General features: G+C 38.6%; 1 protein-coding gene across 2 annotated transcripts in view; it reads right to left on the reverse strand.

The window, feature by feature from the left end:
* Nucleotides 1-13991, reverse strand: part of CFAP47 (cilia and flagella associated protein 47) — a 178705-nt gene that overhangs the window by 63988 nt on the left and 100726 nt on the right. For both annotated transcript variants that reach the window (XM_083498341.1, XM_083498342.1), the window contains 3 exons: nt 13146-13257; nt 11389-11502; nt 6423-6520 (listed from right to left, as the gene is read on the reverse strand). In XM_083498341.1, coding sequence (XP_083354467.1) covers nt 6423-6520; nt 11389-11502; nt 13146-13257 — 324 coding nt within the window. The remainder of the gene's footprint in view (nt 1-6422; nt 6521-11388; nt 11503-13145; nt 13258-13991) is intronic.

Raw genomic sequence — 13991 nt, forward strand, 5'->3', positions numbered from 1 at the left:
AGTGTTAATATTGTAGTTTAAATTCCACTGGTTGTTATCTAAACTACAGAAGTTTGTGTGAGGAAGCATTAGAAAGCACTCAACATATTACTCTTTGCCACTGAAAACATAATGCACTGCAAACTTATTCACAAGTGTGTTTTTAAATAACAGATGGAGTGAAATATAGAGTTTTTAGAAATATCATTGAATTGAATTGCTAAACATATCTTCAAATGTGTACGTTGCAAAGGACTCTTGAACTGTCTCTTTACCCCCTGGTCATTGTCCTAAAAGAAAGCCTGTAAAATGGGGTACAACAAAATTATATTTGAAATAACTTAGGAATCTAGGTTTTTTTTTTATATATATATATATATATATATATATATATATATATATATATATATATAATAAAATAAATACATATTTTGATTTGAGGCCTTGTTGCAATAAGGTATCATTCAATTACCAAGAAGTAGTGAAGGCCATAGAATTACAGGGGTGACAAGGAGCGAAAGTTCATCTAAGCCAGATCAACTCTCTGCCTCAGAGTTTTTCCTTCCTTGGTCAGCAGTTTCAATGCATGGCTTTCCATGGCACCTGCACAATGCTGTAACAACATTTTACATTGCTATAGTAATTAACTTTGTACTAATGTAAAGAAATGTGGTAAAATTCAAGCAACTTTTTGAAAAATAGTATGTCAAAATCTGCTTCCAACAACAGGAAATTTGCTGAATAACCAAACTGTTGATGTTTGCCTCATATTAAGAACTCCTGCTGAGCAAACACAATGATGAGGATTTTTTTCCCTTCAAAAAACAAACTGTTATTTCCCTAGCATTATCTCCCACCCAGCCCTAGTTGTTTTAAACCTTATGATGCATTTAATTTAGCTCTCAGAAAAAATGCATAAGCCCAGAGCAGTTCCAGACACTGAAAGAGAGTTACTGCACATTTATGTCAGTGAAACAAAACTTGTCTCCATCTTATTCAGCAAATTAGTTGTTGAATTTCAGATAGCATTTCAACACACACCAGGCTTTATGGAATTGTCTCTACTACTGCTTTAAATCAACTTTCAACTGCATTAATTTATGCAGTATTCAATGGGATGATTTTATGTTTAAAGCTTACAAAAAGGACTGAGCTAATGACAAATTAATAAAAAATGTTCTGCTATTTGACATGTTAGGCAACTCATTTTCATGAGCATTAACACACGTCTAACCATTCAATGAATAGCCCTCTGCTGACCATTTTTCAGTCTTCCCCAGTTTATTTGAAGACAGTAGATATTTTATGATCTACACTAGCCACCTAGTGATGCACCAGAGAATTGATTAATGTAGTATTTTGCAGTGACTGTGTACATATCAAATATTTTCACACTAGACATAGTTGTTCTATGATCTGCACAAATTTATTTTCTATACAGAGCTTTTAGTTAGAATGATTAACAGCAGCCTTCTCAAAGTTGAGATATTTGCTCATCAGCCACCCTACCATTGTTGTTTCACAGGACACTCCCAGGTGTTGTGAAGTGCACAATTTCTACAAATGAAAATCCACCTTTGAGATGTGGTTCTCAACTCCAAGAAATGTTATTATTATAAATATGCCAACTCAATTTGAAGTTTATGAGAAAATGTCCTCTCATTTAAAATGACAAAAATAAACATTTATTACTTTCTCTACATCCATAACGATATGCTCTGTAACTATACTGAGTAGGTGTACATTTATAAATTATCAGTAGGACTGTGACTTAGTTTAATGTGAAACCAATTTATTAAGTAACAATTAGCCCAACCCAGCAAGAAAAAAATCCTTAAGCATATGGTTTAACATGTCCATCCCTTAGAAAGGTTCAGTGATGCATGTACTGTGATACCTCGGGTTAAGTACCGTATTTTTCGCCCTATAGGACACACTTCCCCCCCTCCAAAAATGAAGGGGAAATGTGTGTGCGTCCTATGGGGCGAATACAGGCTTTCACTGAAGCCTGGAGAGCGAGAGGCTCTCGCTCTCCAGGCTTCAGGAAGCTCTGCGCAACCCTCTGCGAAGCCGCGCCGGCCTCCGGAAGGTCGCGCAGAGCTGTCTGCCCTCCTGGGCTCCGCGTAGCTCTGTACGACCCTCGGGAGCCCGGCGCCAAGCCGCGCTGGGCTCCGGAGGGTTGCGCAGAGCTGCCTGCATTCCGAAGAGCGCGCCCGGGCTTTGCACAGCTGTGCACAAGCCTGGGGAGACCGGCGTGGCTCCCTAGGCTTGCGGATAGCAGGCTGTTCTGGGGGCTGGGGTTGGGGGAAGCTCGGGCTTCCCCCGCGCCAGCCCCGTGCCTGGGGGGGAAATAATTTTTCCCCTTTATTTCCCCCCCCCCAAAAAAACCTAGGTGCGTCCTATAGGGCGGTGCGTCCTATGAGAAGTGCCTACGGAAGTTGTCTGCCTACCACTTAGCATGTACAGTGGTACCTCGGGTTAAGTACTTAATTCGTTCTGGAGGTCTGTTCTTAACCTGAAACTGTTCTTAACCTGAAGCACCACTTTAGCTAATGGGGCCTCCAGCTGCCACAGTGCCACCGGCGCATGATTTCTGTTCTCATCCTGAAGCAAAGTTCTTAACCTGAGGTACTATTTCTGGGTTAGTGGAGTCTGTAACCTGAAGCGTATGTAGCCCAAGGTACCACTGTACATCCCCTTGTAAGGCTCAGTGGGGGGGGGGGAGAGACACCAGGCCTAGAGGGAGGAATAGAGAAAACTAATAATATTATTAATACCGCACCAAAAGAATTCAACACAATAAAATCGCAGATAGCCTAGAGCTGTAGAGCAGAGGATAAAACTTTGAACCAGCAGACTGAAAGAAAGAAACAACTGGAAATGAATAAAAAGCATTAAAAACAAACAAAGAGTGGGGGGGGGGATTCTCCTTAAGAACCTTGTATAGTCTAAATGAAAAAGAAGAGAAAGCAAATGAAATGATGGACAAATAAATCAAGTGGCTGTTGTTTGCTAAAAACAGAAATAAATGAAGAAATAGATAAATATATCACACCAAAAGCTTTACCAATGAACCAAGGGAAAGGGAAATGGTCCTGTACTGAACTCTCCTAAAAGTTTGCAAACTAATACAAAATGGGGAAAAAAGAAGAGGGGGAAAGCACAAATTGATACAAGTGCTGTTTTTTAATTGTTAAGAAACAGGAAATGATTGGGAAGGATGCAGATAGTTCACTGCTCTTATAAATGCCTTTATTTCCAAGGCAGAATTTGCAGATGGACAACCACGTGAAAAATATGGGCTGACCCTCAGGCAGCAGGCCCACCCATCTTCTCCAGGACGACAGGAGCTGAGGTGATAGTGAGCCAGGCAGGAACTTCAGAACTACTACTTAAGTCCCCGGCTAGCGGCATGCGAAGCAGAGCTTTCCTAGAGCAGAGCTTTCCAAACTCTTCCATGTTGGTGACACACTTTTTAGACATGGGTCATTTCATGACACAGTAATTCAGTTTTACTAGCAAACTGGAGGCTAAACTAACCCCTTTCCAGCCCCGGGAGGAACATGGAGAATGTTTTCACAACACACCTACACACTGCAGTCAACATGTTGCATGCTGCAACACACAGTTTGGAAAGCTCTGCCCCAGAGGCTGTAGGGGGAAGGAGAGAAGTCAAGATAAGCCACTGTTCCTGCCTCTTCCACCAGAGGCAGCTTCCAATGGATCAGAGTCACTTTAATAAACAGCAGGAACTCTTAAATTCTCAAAACGTACACCAGATCCAATCTAGTATATACTGAATTATTTTGGAGGCAAGAAGGATTTAATAAAGCAAGTAGGCTTTGAGACCCTCAGGGCTGCTGGCTACCCTGCCAAGGCTGCTAAACTACAAAATGATTTATATAACCATTTAAATTTCATGTTGTTTTTACAACCTATGGTCACACAATAAAATTCTGCAACAAAAGCTACAGAGCAGAGTATATGGAGCTAAATCATCATTCAAGGGGGGCTAAGGTGAGAAAATGAGAAAGATGAATCCAGGATCTAGTGTCTAGGATCCAGAATGGTCCAAACAGAAAATGAATTCAGGGGGAAATAGAGTGAGGGGAGAGTTTAAAATTGAAATAGTGCATTCTGAACCTCACAAGGAAATAAAGAGAAAAGAAAGAGCAGAAGTGGGGGTGAGACCATATAAATAATACATCTAAACTGTTCAGGCCCAAGAAGGCTGGTTCAGAGAAAGTGGCCAACAGCAGCCTAAAAAACAGAAAATGGGACCTACCCAAAGCAAGAAATTAATCCCCTTAAAAAGATGGCAAAAAGGTAAGCAGGCCTTCAGAAGCCTCAGAACATGCAAAACTCTATTAGCTAAACTTGAAACTAAGCAAAAATAATATTAAGCAAAGAAGTGAGTGACCTCTAGCACTGACTACAGGCTCCTTTGAAACCCCCATTAATTATCTCTACTTTTCTGCATTCTACTTTTCCTCATTACAATTCAATTATGTATTGGTAAATGATAGTCATGGAGCAAACACCTGCAAAAGCAGTTTTCCATTGTTTTAGAGGCTGACACGATCCCAACTCTTACTGGGGCACAGGGAGACTTATGAAGATCATCCAGTGCTGCTAGCCACATCCAGTAACAGATCTTGTACTTTATCCACACTGGGGTCTTAGCTCAACTACAGCATGGTCATGATTCTGCTTCTCAAACTCCAGACAGATATTTCTTCCCTCAAGACAGACATTCAAGCCTACTTCAGGCATGAGGAGAATTTCTTGTCCAAACTTTCCTTACATTCCTTCTGGGGTAATCATATTTACAAGCACATAGATTTGCTTCCCAAAATTTAGCTCAGTAACAGAGATGGTTTTGTTGGGTTTCGATTGTTGTTTTGTGCATGCCATTCCCATGCTTATTTACTAGAGTGGTCTTTTTTGTAACTGGGATTAACCACCCCATTGTCTCAGTACACACATCAGAAAGCAGAAGCAAACATGGTGTTGAGAAAATATATTGGCGTGGCTATCCCTATACAATATTTTACCATGCAAAATGCAGCCCTCCCCACAATGTGAGCTTGTACGCAGAGAAATTAAATGGAAATTGGCCCTTACTGAAATTTGCACTCCTCATTTTCAAAAGTTAAGCACATCTGAACATCCTCTCAACAAACACATTTTGTTTGCTTTTTCACGCACAGCATGATCACTTATTATTAATATTTTAACAGCACATTTCAAGAACGACATACATTCTTAGGGAATGTTTTCAAAATTGCACATAGGAAGTAGGTATTTTTGTTTTGTTTTTTCCCATTTCTTCCTGAATAGCTGTACTATTTTCTCTTACTGTCAAAGAGAGTGCAATGGTTTGCATATTAAAACAAACACCTTTCTGTTTCAGCTGCAGATGTGGGCTGCTGGGCAGCTTATATAAACAGATACTAAATTTCCATAATGCATTAATGACTTAAACCTGCCGAAATAAAGCCATAATTGGAAAATACCTGTAAAACAGCAAACTGTCAAACTATCTGTCAGCTATTTTTATGCTGTCTGATAAAAATCTAGCTCCTGTTGAAGGCACAGACACACCAACACAGATCTTTAAAAGCATGCCATCACTGGAGTTCTGCAGAACACCATGATCTCATTTAGCAGAATTATTGGGTTTATGACCTGTGGTTTCCCAATTCTGAACACTGTACGCTCCACTGTGAGTTTTGATTTCAGATAAACACCAAGTCACATTTAATATTATTCTCATTAACACTTGTTCTCCTCTACTCTTTTCATACAGAAACTACCTCCTTAATTTTGAGCATTTTTCCTGGGTCTGATATCTTTTAGGAAGGCATTCACTCTATGTTGACTTCAGCTCCTAAACCTCCATCTATCTGTATGGTGAAAATTTTCTCCCTCGTTTCTAAAAGTGGAGCAAATCAATCTGTACTGAAAATCAGGACTAGGTCATATACTCTGCAAGAAGAGCTTTTAAAAGGGGAGCAACACAGAAAGAGAAACAATGGTGTTGTTCAAAATGTATATACAGTATGTAAAGTTTTTTGTTCTTACAAAGTAATACTCATACCTTAAACCAGTGTACTCTGGAGAAGAAAGCACAATTTTGTATAAAAACACCCCAAGCATAAGCTCTGACAAGCTTCAGATTACACCAAACTGACCTCAGCTATAGTCTCCAATGCACGGCTTCTACAATACATTTTACAACCACCTCCTTCAATGTGGTGAGCATCAACTCCTCCTACAAGAAGGCATTAACTATCCCCTGGACCCACCCAGTCAGTCCCTTCTTGCAAGATCTTTAACAGCCAGCGAAGACAAGAGCCAAGAGAGCATGTAAATTATCACATGAACCTATTCAAATACACAGCTAAGAGATCTCTTTGGGCCATAAGTGAAAGTAATCTTACCAGAACAGCGCATTCAACATGTATAGTCTTTTCTGGTGCAGCTGGTATACAATTTATTTCCAGGGAAAACCAGACTTTGCTGTATGGTGGACTTTGTCCTAAACAGGTCAAGAAATAAGGAGGGCAGGGGGAAAACACAATGAATCTTGAGTATTAACTGAAGACTTAATGCATACATGAAATCATTTCCTGTATGGAAAGCACTTGTGCCCCTTAATATCTAAATTCTATAGCCTTGGATCCTAATTGCAACTTAGGGGCATGCAAAGCCTTGCACTAGCTCTGTACAATTGTTGTATTTTTAAAAATGAAACCCACACTCACCCTGAAATATTAAGTTTGCAAGGTGACAGAGAGGGTCAAGAGGCTACAGTTCAAGACAAACAAATCTGAGGTACCCCTGGTCTCACTGAAGTAATTTCCTGATTATTTGGATACTGGCTAATATAGCCTGACATTTAAAATATTTGAACCAAAACAATTTAATGATGGAAATGTTCAAGAACCTAATGTCATTTATTTACATAGCCATGTATTTGAGATACATTTTTCACTTACATTTAGAGTACAATACAACAAGCCAAGAGTTTTGTCCACCTCCTTTAAACAAAGTCATTTGCCATGGAGCATCCATTAATACTTCTCTCACCATCTAAAATCACTATCTAGAGAGAGTTGCTCAAGGTACAAGAGCAGCTGAGGGTCAGAGAAAGCCCCAAGACAACCTTTTATTAACCACTTCCACTTCCCCAGCAACAGGGAGAAGAGCAACATCAGGTAAGACCAGTGGATGACACTGCCCATGGCTCAGGCTCCACCTGTCTCATGGAAGTTCTAGGATGGGTGAGGTACTTGTTGGGTTACAAAAAGTGAGTTAAAAGCCCAGCAGGCGAGGCCAATTAAGACTCCTTGTCCCCACTACTCTACCAGAAACAGAGAGAAGTTACAACCTTCTTCCCTCTGGGTCAGGCATGGTATAAGACTACGTATGGGAACTGGACCCATTTCTTGCCACATTTATAACTCTAGCAATTCTCCCCATCACCCCATTAACTGGATATTAGTCATCTAAAATTCTGTTCGTGACATGCAGTTGCAGTCCTTGGGAAACAAACCTTAAAAGGCTGCATTTTTCAGAAGCTTTTAACAAAATCTTCTAAACATGTACTCCTTAGAAAATTGAGATCGTTGTGTTGTTGTGGGTTTTCTTTCTTTTTAATCTGCCTTAAAGCATCATGCCATCACTTTAAGTTTGGAGGTTCCAGTTCCCTAACTTCTATAAATTATTTTGCATCAGATAATTTTACATAGCTTCAGTATTGTTGCTTAAATATGTTGAGAAGTCAGGTTTGAAGTCACACAAATTTTTAGGCAACAACCTCTGCAAATTATGCTATTCATATATCAATGTTTCTATAGGGACGCAGGTGGCGCTGTGGGTTAAACCATAGAGCCTAGGACTTGCCGATCAGAAGGTCGGCGGTTCGAATCCCCGTGACAGGTGAGCTCCCGTTGCTCGGTCCCTGCTCCTGCCAACCTAGCAGTTCAAAAGCACGTCAAAGTGCAAGTAGATAAATGGGTACCGCTCTGGCGGGAGGGTAAACGGCGTTTCCGTGCGCTGCTCTGGTTCACCAGAAGCGGCTTTGTCATGCTGGCCACATGACCGGAAGCTGTACACCGCTGCAAGTTGGTCACCCCAGAGTTGGTCACGACTGGACCTAATGGTCAGGGGTCCCTTTACCTTTATATCAATGTTTCTTGATTGAAAATGCAAGAATCCCCTTATGTTTGTGGCTTGGAGCTACACCAAAAATAACATTCTCTTGTTTAATCCAAAAGAAAAACATTTTTAATGGTAATTATATCTAACATATTTATTTCAGAATGTGACACTGACACACACACACACACACATACAAACTTTGTATGACATTTATATTTAACTGGAAAAGGAGAGGTGCCTTATAGGATCAGACCACAGTCTGCCTATCTACTGTTTTGTTTCCCACAGTAGTCAGCCAAACTCTACATGGTTATCAAGTAGACTGGTGAGAATGCAACAACAAAACATCTTCCACAGCAGGGAGCAAAACAGCTTTTGAATATAAATGGAATAAGCTTCTGTTTCTCACCCAGTGTGATCTATCATCCTAGATTCTACCATTTCACACCCACCTACGTGAAAATACATTGGCAATAGGAATTAGTAATTTTTTCGGGTCAGTATGTGTGTCATATAAGTTACAGGAAATGTATTGTTGGCTGAAGTACTGAAAATGAGCCAGAGGAAAGCTGTACAAACTATAGAAGAATGCAAGCTAAGTTGGAGAAAATATGTATTTGATGAAAAATAAATCATGCCTTCTTTAACAGAGAGTTGGTTAGATGGGTGAAGGAAACTGAGTGGAAATAACACCACATGATTTTAGGTAAGAGGTCTTTTTAAAAAAATCATAGGCCAATTAAAAAATAAATGGGAAAAATGTGGACTCGCAAGTGTGCACCTTATGTGATTTTCCTCTGGTTTGGCAAGTTGTATCCAAAAATAGCAATTAATGGATTTTTAATAATAGGTGAGAAAGTTATGCTTTATTTATGATTTAGCAAAGGGTTTAGGGCACTGGTTGTGGTAAATACATAAAATGCCTTTATTGATTATTCATCTGTTTATTGGCCTGTCTATAGTCTTAGGACTTGTGTCAATCAACCTCAAAATACTAGTCTGTTTGGATGTTTAGCTTGTTTTAGACTGAACACATCATTATATAAAAGAAGCTAATTCTGCCTGCCTAATATAAGATTCAACTGGGCTGTTGTTGTTTTTTAACAATTTCAGTGTGATTATCTCAGGGAGATAATGCAATGCCACTCCAGTTTAAAATCTGAATCACCTACATGAAATAACCCCTTAAAACAAGTATTAATTTAAGTCCATTAATATTAACAATAAGACAGCCCTAATTACATAAGCATCCCTGCAATTATAGAGAACAAAAAGCTGCAATTAGGCAAATCATACTCACCCACATACTACATGTACATTTGATATTAATGGGTTTTCATTAGACTATTCTTTTGGAAAATACAATCTCAAACATTTCCCAGAAACTGCTAATAATGAAATAAGGCTCTGAGGGAATATATCACATGACACTAAATAGAAGTAAATATAATGTCCAACAAATTGACCAACATAATTATTTTAAAATTTGATAGACCACAATAAAGCAGCAGGTAGTAAAGAAATTTAAAATGTGCAAATTTCAACTTAGTCTTCAAAAGAAAACCTGAATTAAATATTCCAGTGAATAAAACCTAGGACTAGATAAGTCTATGATCCAAGTTTCTTTTTTGGTCCTTAAACTAGAAACATGTACAAGGAGATTCCAAGTTCCAAATGATCTAATTTGTTAAAAGTTATCAGCCATTCTTGATTATTTTCTTTACAAAAGGTTTGTTTTAAGAAAATATATCATGTCGCCTTCGTTATATTATCTTCAGAAAAAAATTACATGTTGTTATGTGGTATCATAGCAACTCAGAAGGACTACAAATATTTGTCAGTCGTGATTGCTAAAAATATTCTCTAAGAAATAATATTCCTATGTGGAATGCCTGATGCCTGGCATGCAACATCAGTAAATGTGGACTGTGGTCAGAAAGTTGAAAAAGTTAGACATTTTCCATTAGCCATTATATCATATATTTTTTTCCTTTGCAAAACACAGGATCCTCGTTTATCACAGCAGTACATAATGCATTTTTGCCTTTGTCTTATGAAATCTTTCACCAATTTGTTGGGGTTGTGTGTTTTTTTGTAAAGGTTCTGGTATAGCCCTATAGTTTAAATAAGATCCTTCTCTTTTCCCCAGTCACTCATGCTCAGTTTGCATTAACTACTATGCCAGTTTCACCTCAATGCTATTGCATAACTTTTATCCCCAATTATGTATTTCAACCTTATGCTCTTTCTTTCACCCCTTCTCTCCATGCACTGTATAACAGTCTGCACTTCGAGTTTTTCATTTTCTCAGGGTCACTAGAAATATAGGATTATAGGCCAAGAAATAGGAATCATACTTTTCTCTCTACTGCAAAAGTAAAAGGAACAAAACACAGTTGTAGTAAATATGTGACTAGTTGCATCAGTAACATATTCAAAACTAGGATGCACTGTAAACTCAAATAACAACATGTGCTGCAATAACATATAGTAAAGAGCTTTGCTTAAAATATTTTGTAAAAATATGAGAACAAATTACTGATGACAAATATACAGTGTGAAAAACTACATGGTAAATGTGATGAAATATGCATTGAAAACAAACTATCACTCTGTGTTGCAAAAAGAATTTGGATTTAGAACAAACATTTGAATGATTCAATGAAGTTTGCACCAACACAAGATGAACTGAAGACTCATACATATGGTTGCTAAAACAACTAAGGGTCATGTAGCACCCTAAAGAGTAACATATTTATTGTGTCATAAGTTGTCATGAGCCACACCCCACTTTATCAGATGCATGATTGTGACTTGCAAAAAAATGACGCAAAGCAATTTATTTTCAACTGAACAGTCACAAACATTACCAGGTTTCCACTCGTAGCATAGTAATGATTTATAGTTCCAAACTGGTTGTGAGGACAATTTAAACTGCTCCCTGAATGAAGTATAATTTCACTGGAAAGGTTTCTATACTACTCTGATATATTATTTGGTCTAAAAAGCCTCAAGTTTGATTACTGGCAATAGTGTTTTAAATACAAACAAGCAATTTGTATTTAACCTAAATAAGTATGTTTCTCAAAACAACAAAAGACTAGTCAGCTTACATCCAGGCAATATGCATTATTTAAAAAGGCACATGGTTTAGTGTATAAAATATGCATTTCACTGAAAAATGAATGATGATAGAACATCCATACAGACTGATAATGAAATTACCCATAATAAAAAACCTACCAGTGTTTGCTGCATTGGCTTTTTTCGGTAGTGCTCCTGATAATTTCTGAGGGATCTGTACACCATCTGTTTTCTGTTGCTGTTCTCCATCTTCAGCAGCAAATACAATTACACCTGAAACAAATAGTTACCAGATGTTCTATTAATCAAGGCATTCATTTCATAAGATGGCCTGAAACTCTCATGCCAGTGTACACGCAACCCTGCTTATCAGACAAAATCCATGTTTTTAGCTTAAATGATTTTTTGTATTAGATATTTCATTTTGGAGAAATACCTGGAATTGGGGCCTTCAAATACGGACCATGGCTTAATAAGCTTTCAGTAAATGACATCCCTTTTCCAGTTCAAATTTTAAGGCCTGACCCCCAAAGCAAACATAATGTTGTAAACCTGTTAGACATAGTTAGATATTGGGGGGGCTGTGCTCCTTTCAGCACCACGCCAGTGTGAATTCTGCCCCACCTTTCTATTGTCAATTGTGGTTAAGCAAAGTTAATACCTTCTATTTTTCCCTATTGTAAAATTTAGGAATTTTATGGAAATCAATCTCATTTACCCTTTGCAACAGAAAAGTCCCTAGTGAATATGTCAACTTTTGGAAATCTCATTCTGAAATCTAAAGAAGATGAAGTGAGCACCTAGGCTCCAGTTTGAAGGTGGGAGACTTTTACAGGTAAGCTATATAGACTAATTTTTACATGAAAGCAGGACTGCAATGAAAAATCAATTACAAAAGAATTTGGAATTTTAAAAGGGGATTTTAAAGCAAACAAATAAAACTGAATATTGTATTGCTTCCCTTTTCAGCAGTAAAGTAAAAACTCAAAAAAGAGGGGGATATAACTTAATGTCATGTAAAACAGAGTAAAAGACACAACACAATATGCAAAAGAAACCATATTCATATTTCTTTGCCCAGCCACATTTAGCCAGAATATTAAAAATCTTCGTATTGCCTAATTATTAGATTGGATCCAGATGTCTATGCTCAGCACAGACAACTGAAATCAGTATAAAGTTGTCAGGTAGAAAAATGGGGGTAAACCTCTGTTTGAAACTCCTGCTAATGGAAGGAGACAGTTCTGGACTAGATAAGAGATGAGCAGAAGGTAGATCAGGATCTACTGGTAGACCTCTTGATACCTTGCAGTAGGTTGACAAGGATTTCTGACTCCCAAGTTTCATAACAGAATGAACAAATTAAGACTTCCTCCCTAAATTAGACTGCTCAAGTAAGGAAATCTTGGGGCTACCAGGAATAGGATTTTTGTGTGGAAGGACGGTGAGCTCAGCTCAGTTATGATACTCAAAACAAATCCCTGTGCTCAGCTGCTGAAGGAGAGGCCCGTTAATAGGTTATTGTGTTGTTTAATCAGTGAAATGTCTCTTTGGCTACGATAACTGGATCAAAAATAGCAGAGAAAGCCTTGACTCTGAGCATGCTCTCTGCTGTCTTTGGCTTGTAGTCAAAGACAAATTGGCATAAATGGCACAATCCTAGACTAGTTCAACATTCCTTCAGGAAAGTGAAAATTCAAATTGCCTTTGAATTAGGATAAATCTAGGTTGAGCGTAGATTTTGAATTGCAGTGTTATTAAAAGTGGCTTTTTGAGGAGGGAGAAAAACTTTTCTAATTGATACTTTGAAAAAACAGAGGTCAGTGATGCATAATTTCATTAGCAGTTAGCTGTGTCTTGTGGAATCATGCAGTAATTATCTCATACTTACAATGTAACACTAGGTTAAAACCTACCTTGAAATTTTCCACGTTTCCATGGGAATACAGTCAGAGTATATGCAGCTGTGTCACCAGGCTCTACGGTGAGAATTGGGTCACCACTGACAATTGGAAGATCTGAAGATACCTAGTATGACAAAAAAGCAGCAGCAAAACCAACAATGGCAAAGGCAGCACTGTCAAGATAATGTCGGAAACGTAACTCTTAGCAGTGAGTTCAAGTACAAATATTACTACATTTCTCTTAATCTTTCCCACAGTGCTTAATTGACTATAGAATGAAGGGAACACTTTCTGCTGTGCTCTTTCAAATGTATCAGAGTTAAAATTTGGTACTATTAATCAAGTGAAGGTACATTAACTCCTTGAAAGATTCCTTCTGACCAGCTACTGAAAATCAGGACCTTTGTTTTGTGCTACGTTCACTAAAGACTTAAGCAGGGGTGAATATGTGTAAAATGGCAGGCTATCTCCTAGCTGTTCTGGCCAGGGTGGGAGGTGGGGATGAGCCAAAAAAATCATTTTCACCCCAGCATTCTTTGAGTGTGGGGATGGAGGGAATCCTGTCCATTGAAACAAATGTTACAGGCAATTACCCACACCAGCTCCTGGTTGGCATAGGTAACAAGCCCAATCCTGGGGCCTCTCACAGCAATAAAGATACTTTGGATCCAGCAGATCCAAAGCTGTTTCTGCCCCATCATCATCTTGTCTCTAGAATACCCCTTCTGAGGCCTACCACTGGCAATGGAGCTACATCTATGGAGCTTTATGCCTTGACAACAGATGCCACCGTCAGCACAGAGGCATCTCTGCCCCATCTAACCCCCTGTGGATATGGGGAAGGGGAGTAATGGTTAC

The sequence above is a fragment of the Podarcis liolepis genome, assembly GCF_965112155.1.
Source record: "Podarcis liolepis genome assembly, chromosome: 4".
NCBI classification, from domain to species: domain Eukaryota; kingdom Metazoa; phylum Chordata; class Lepidosauria; order Squamata; family Lacertidae; genus Podarcis; species Podarcis liolepis.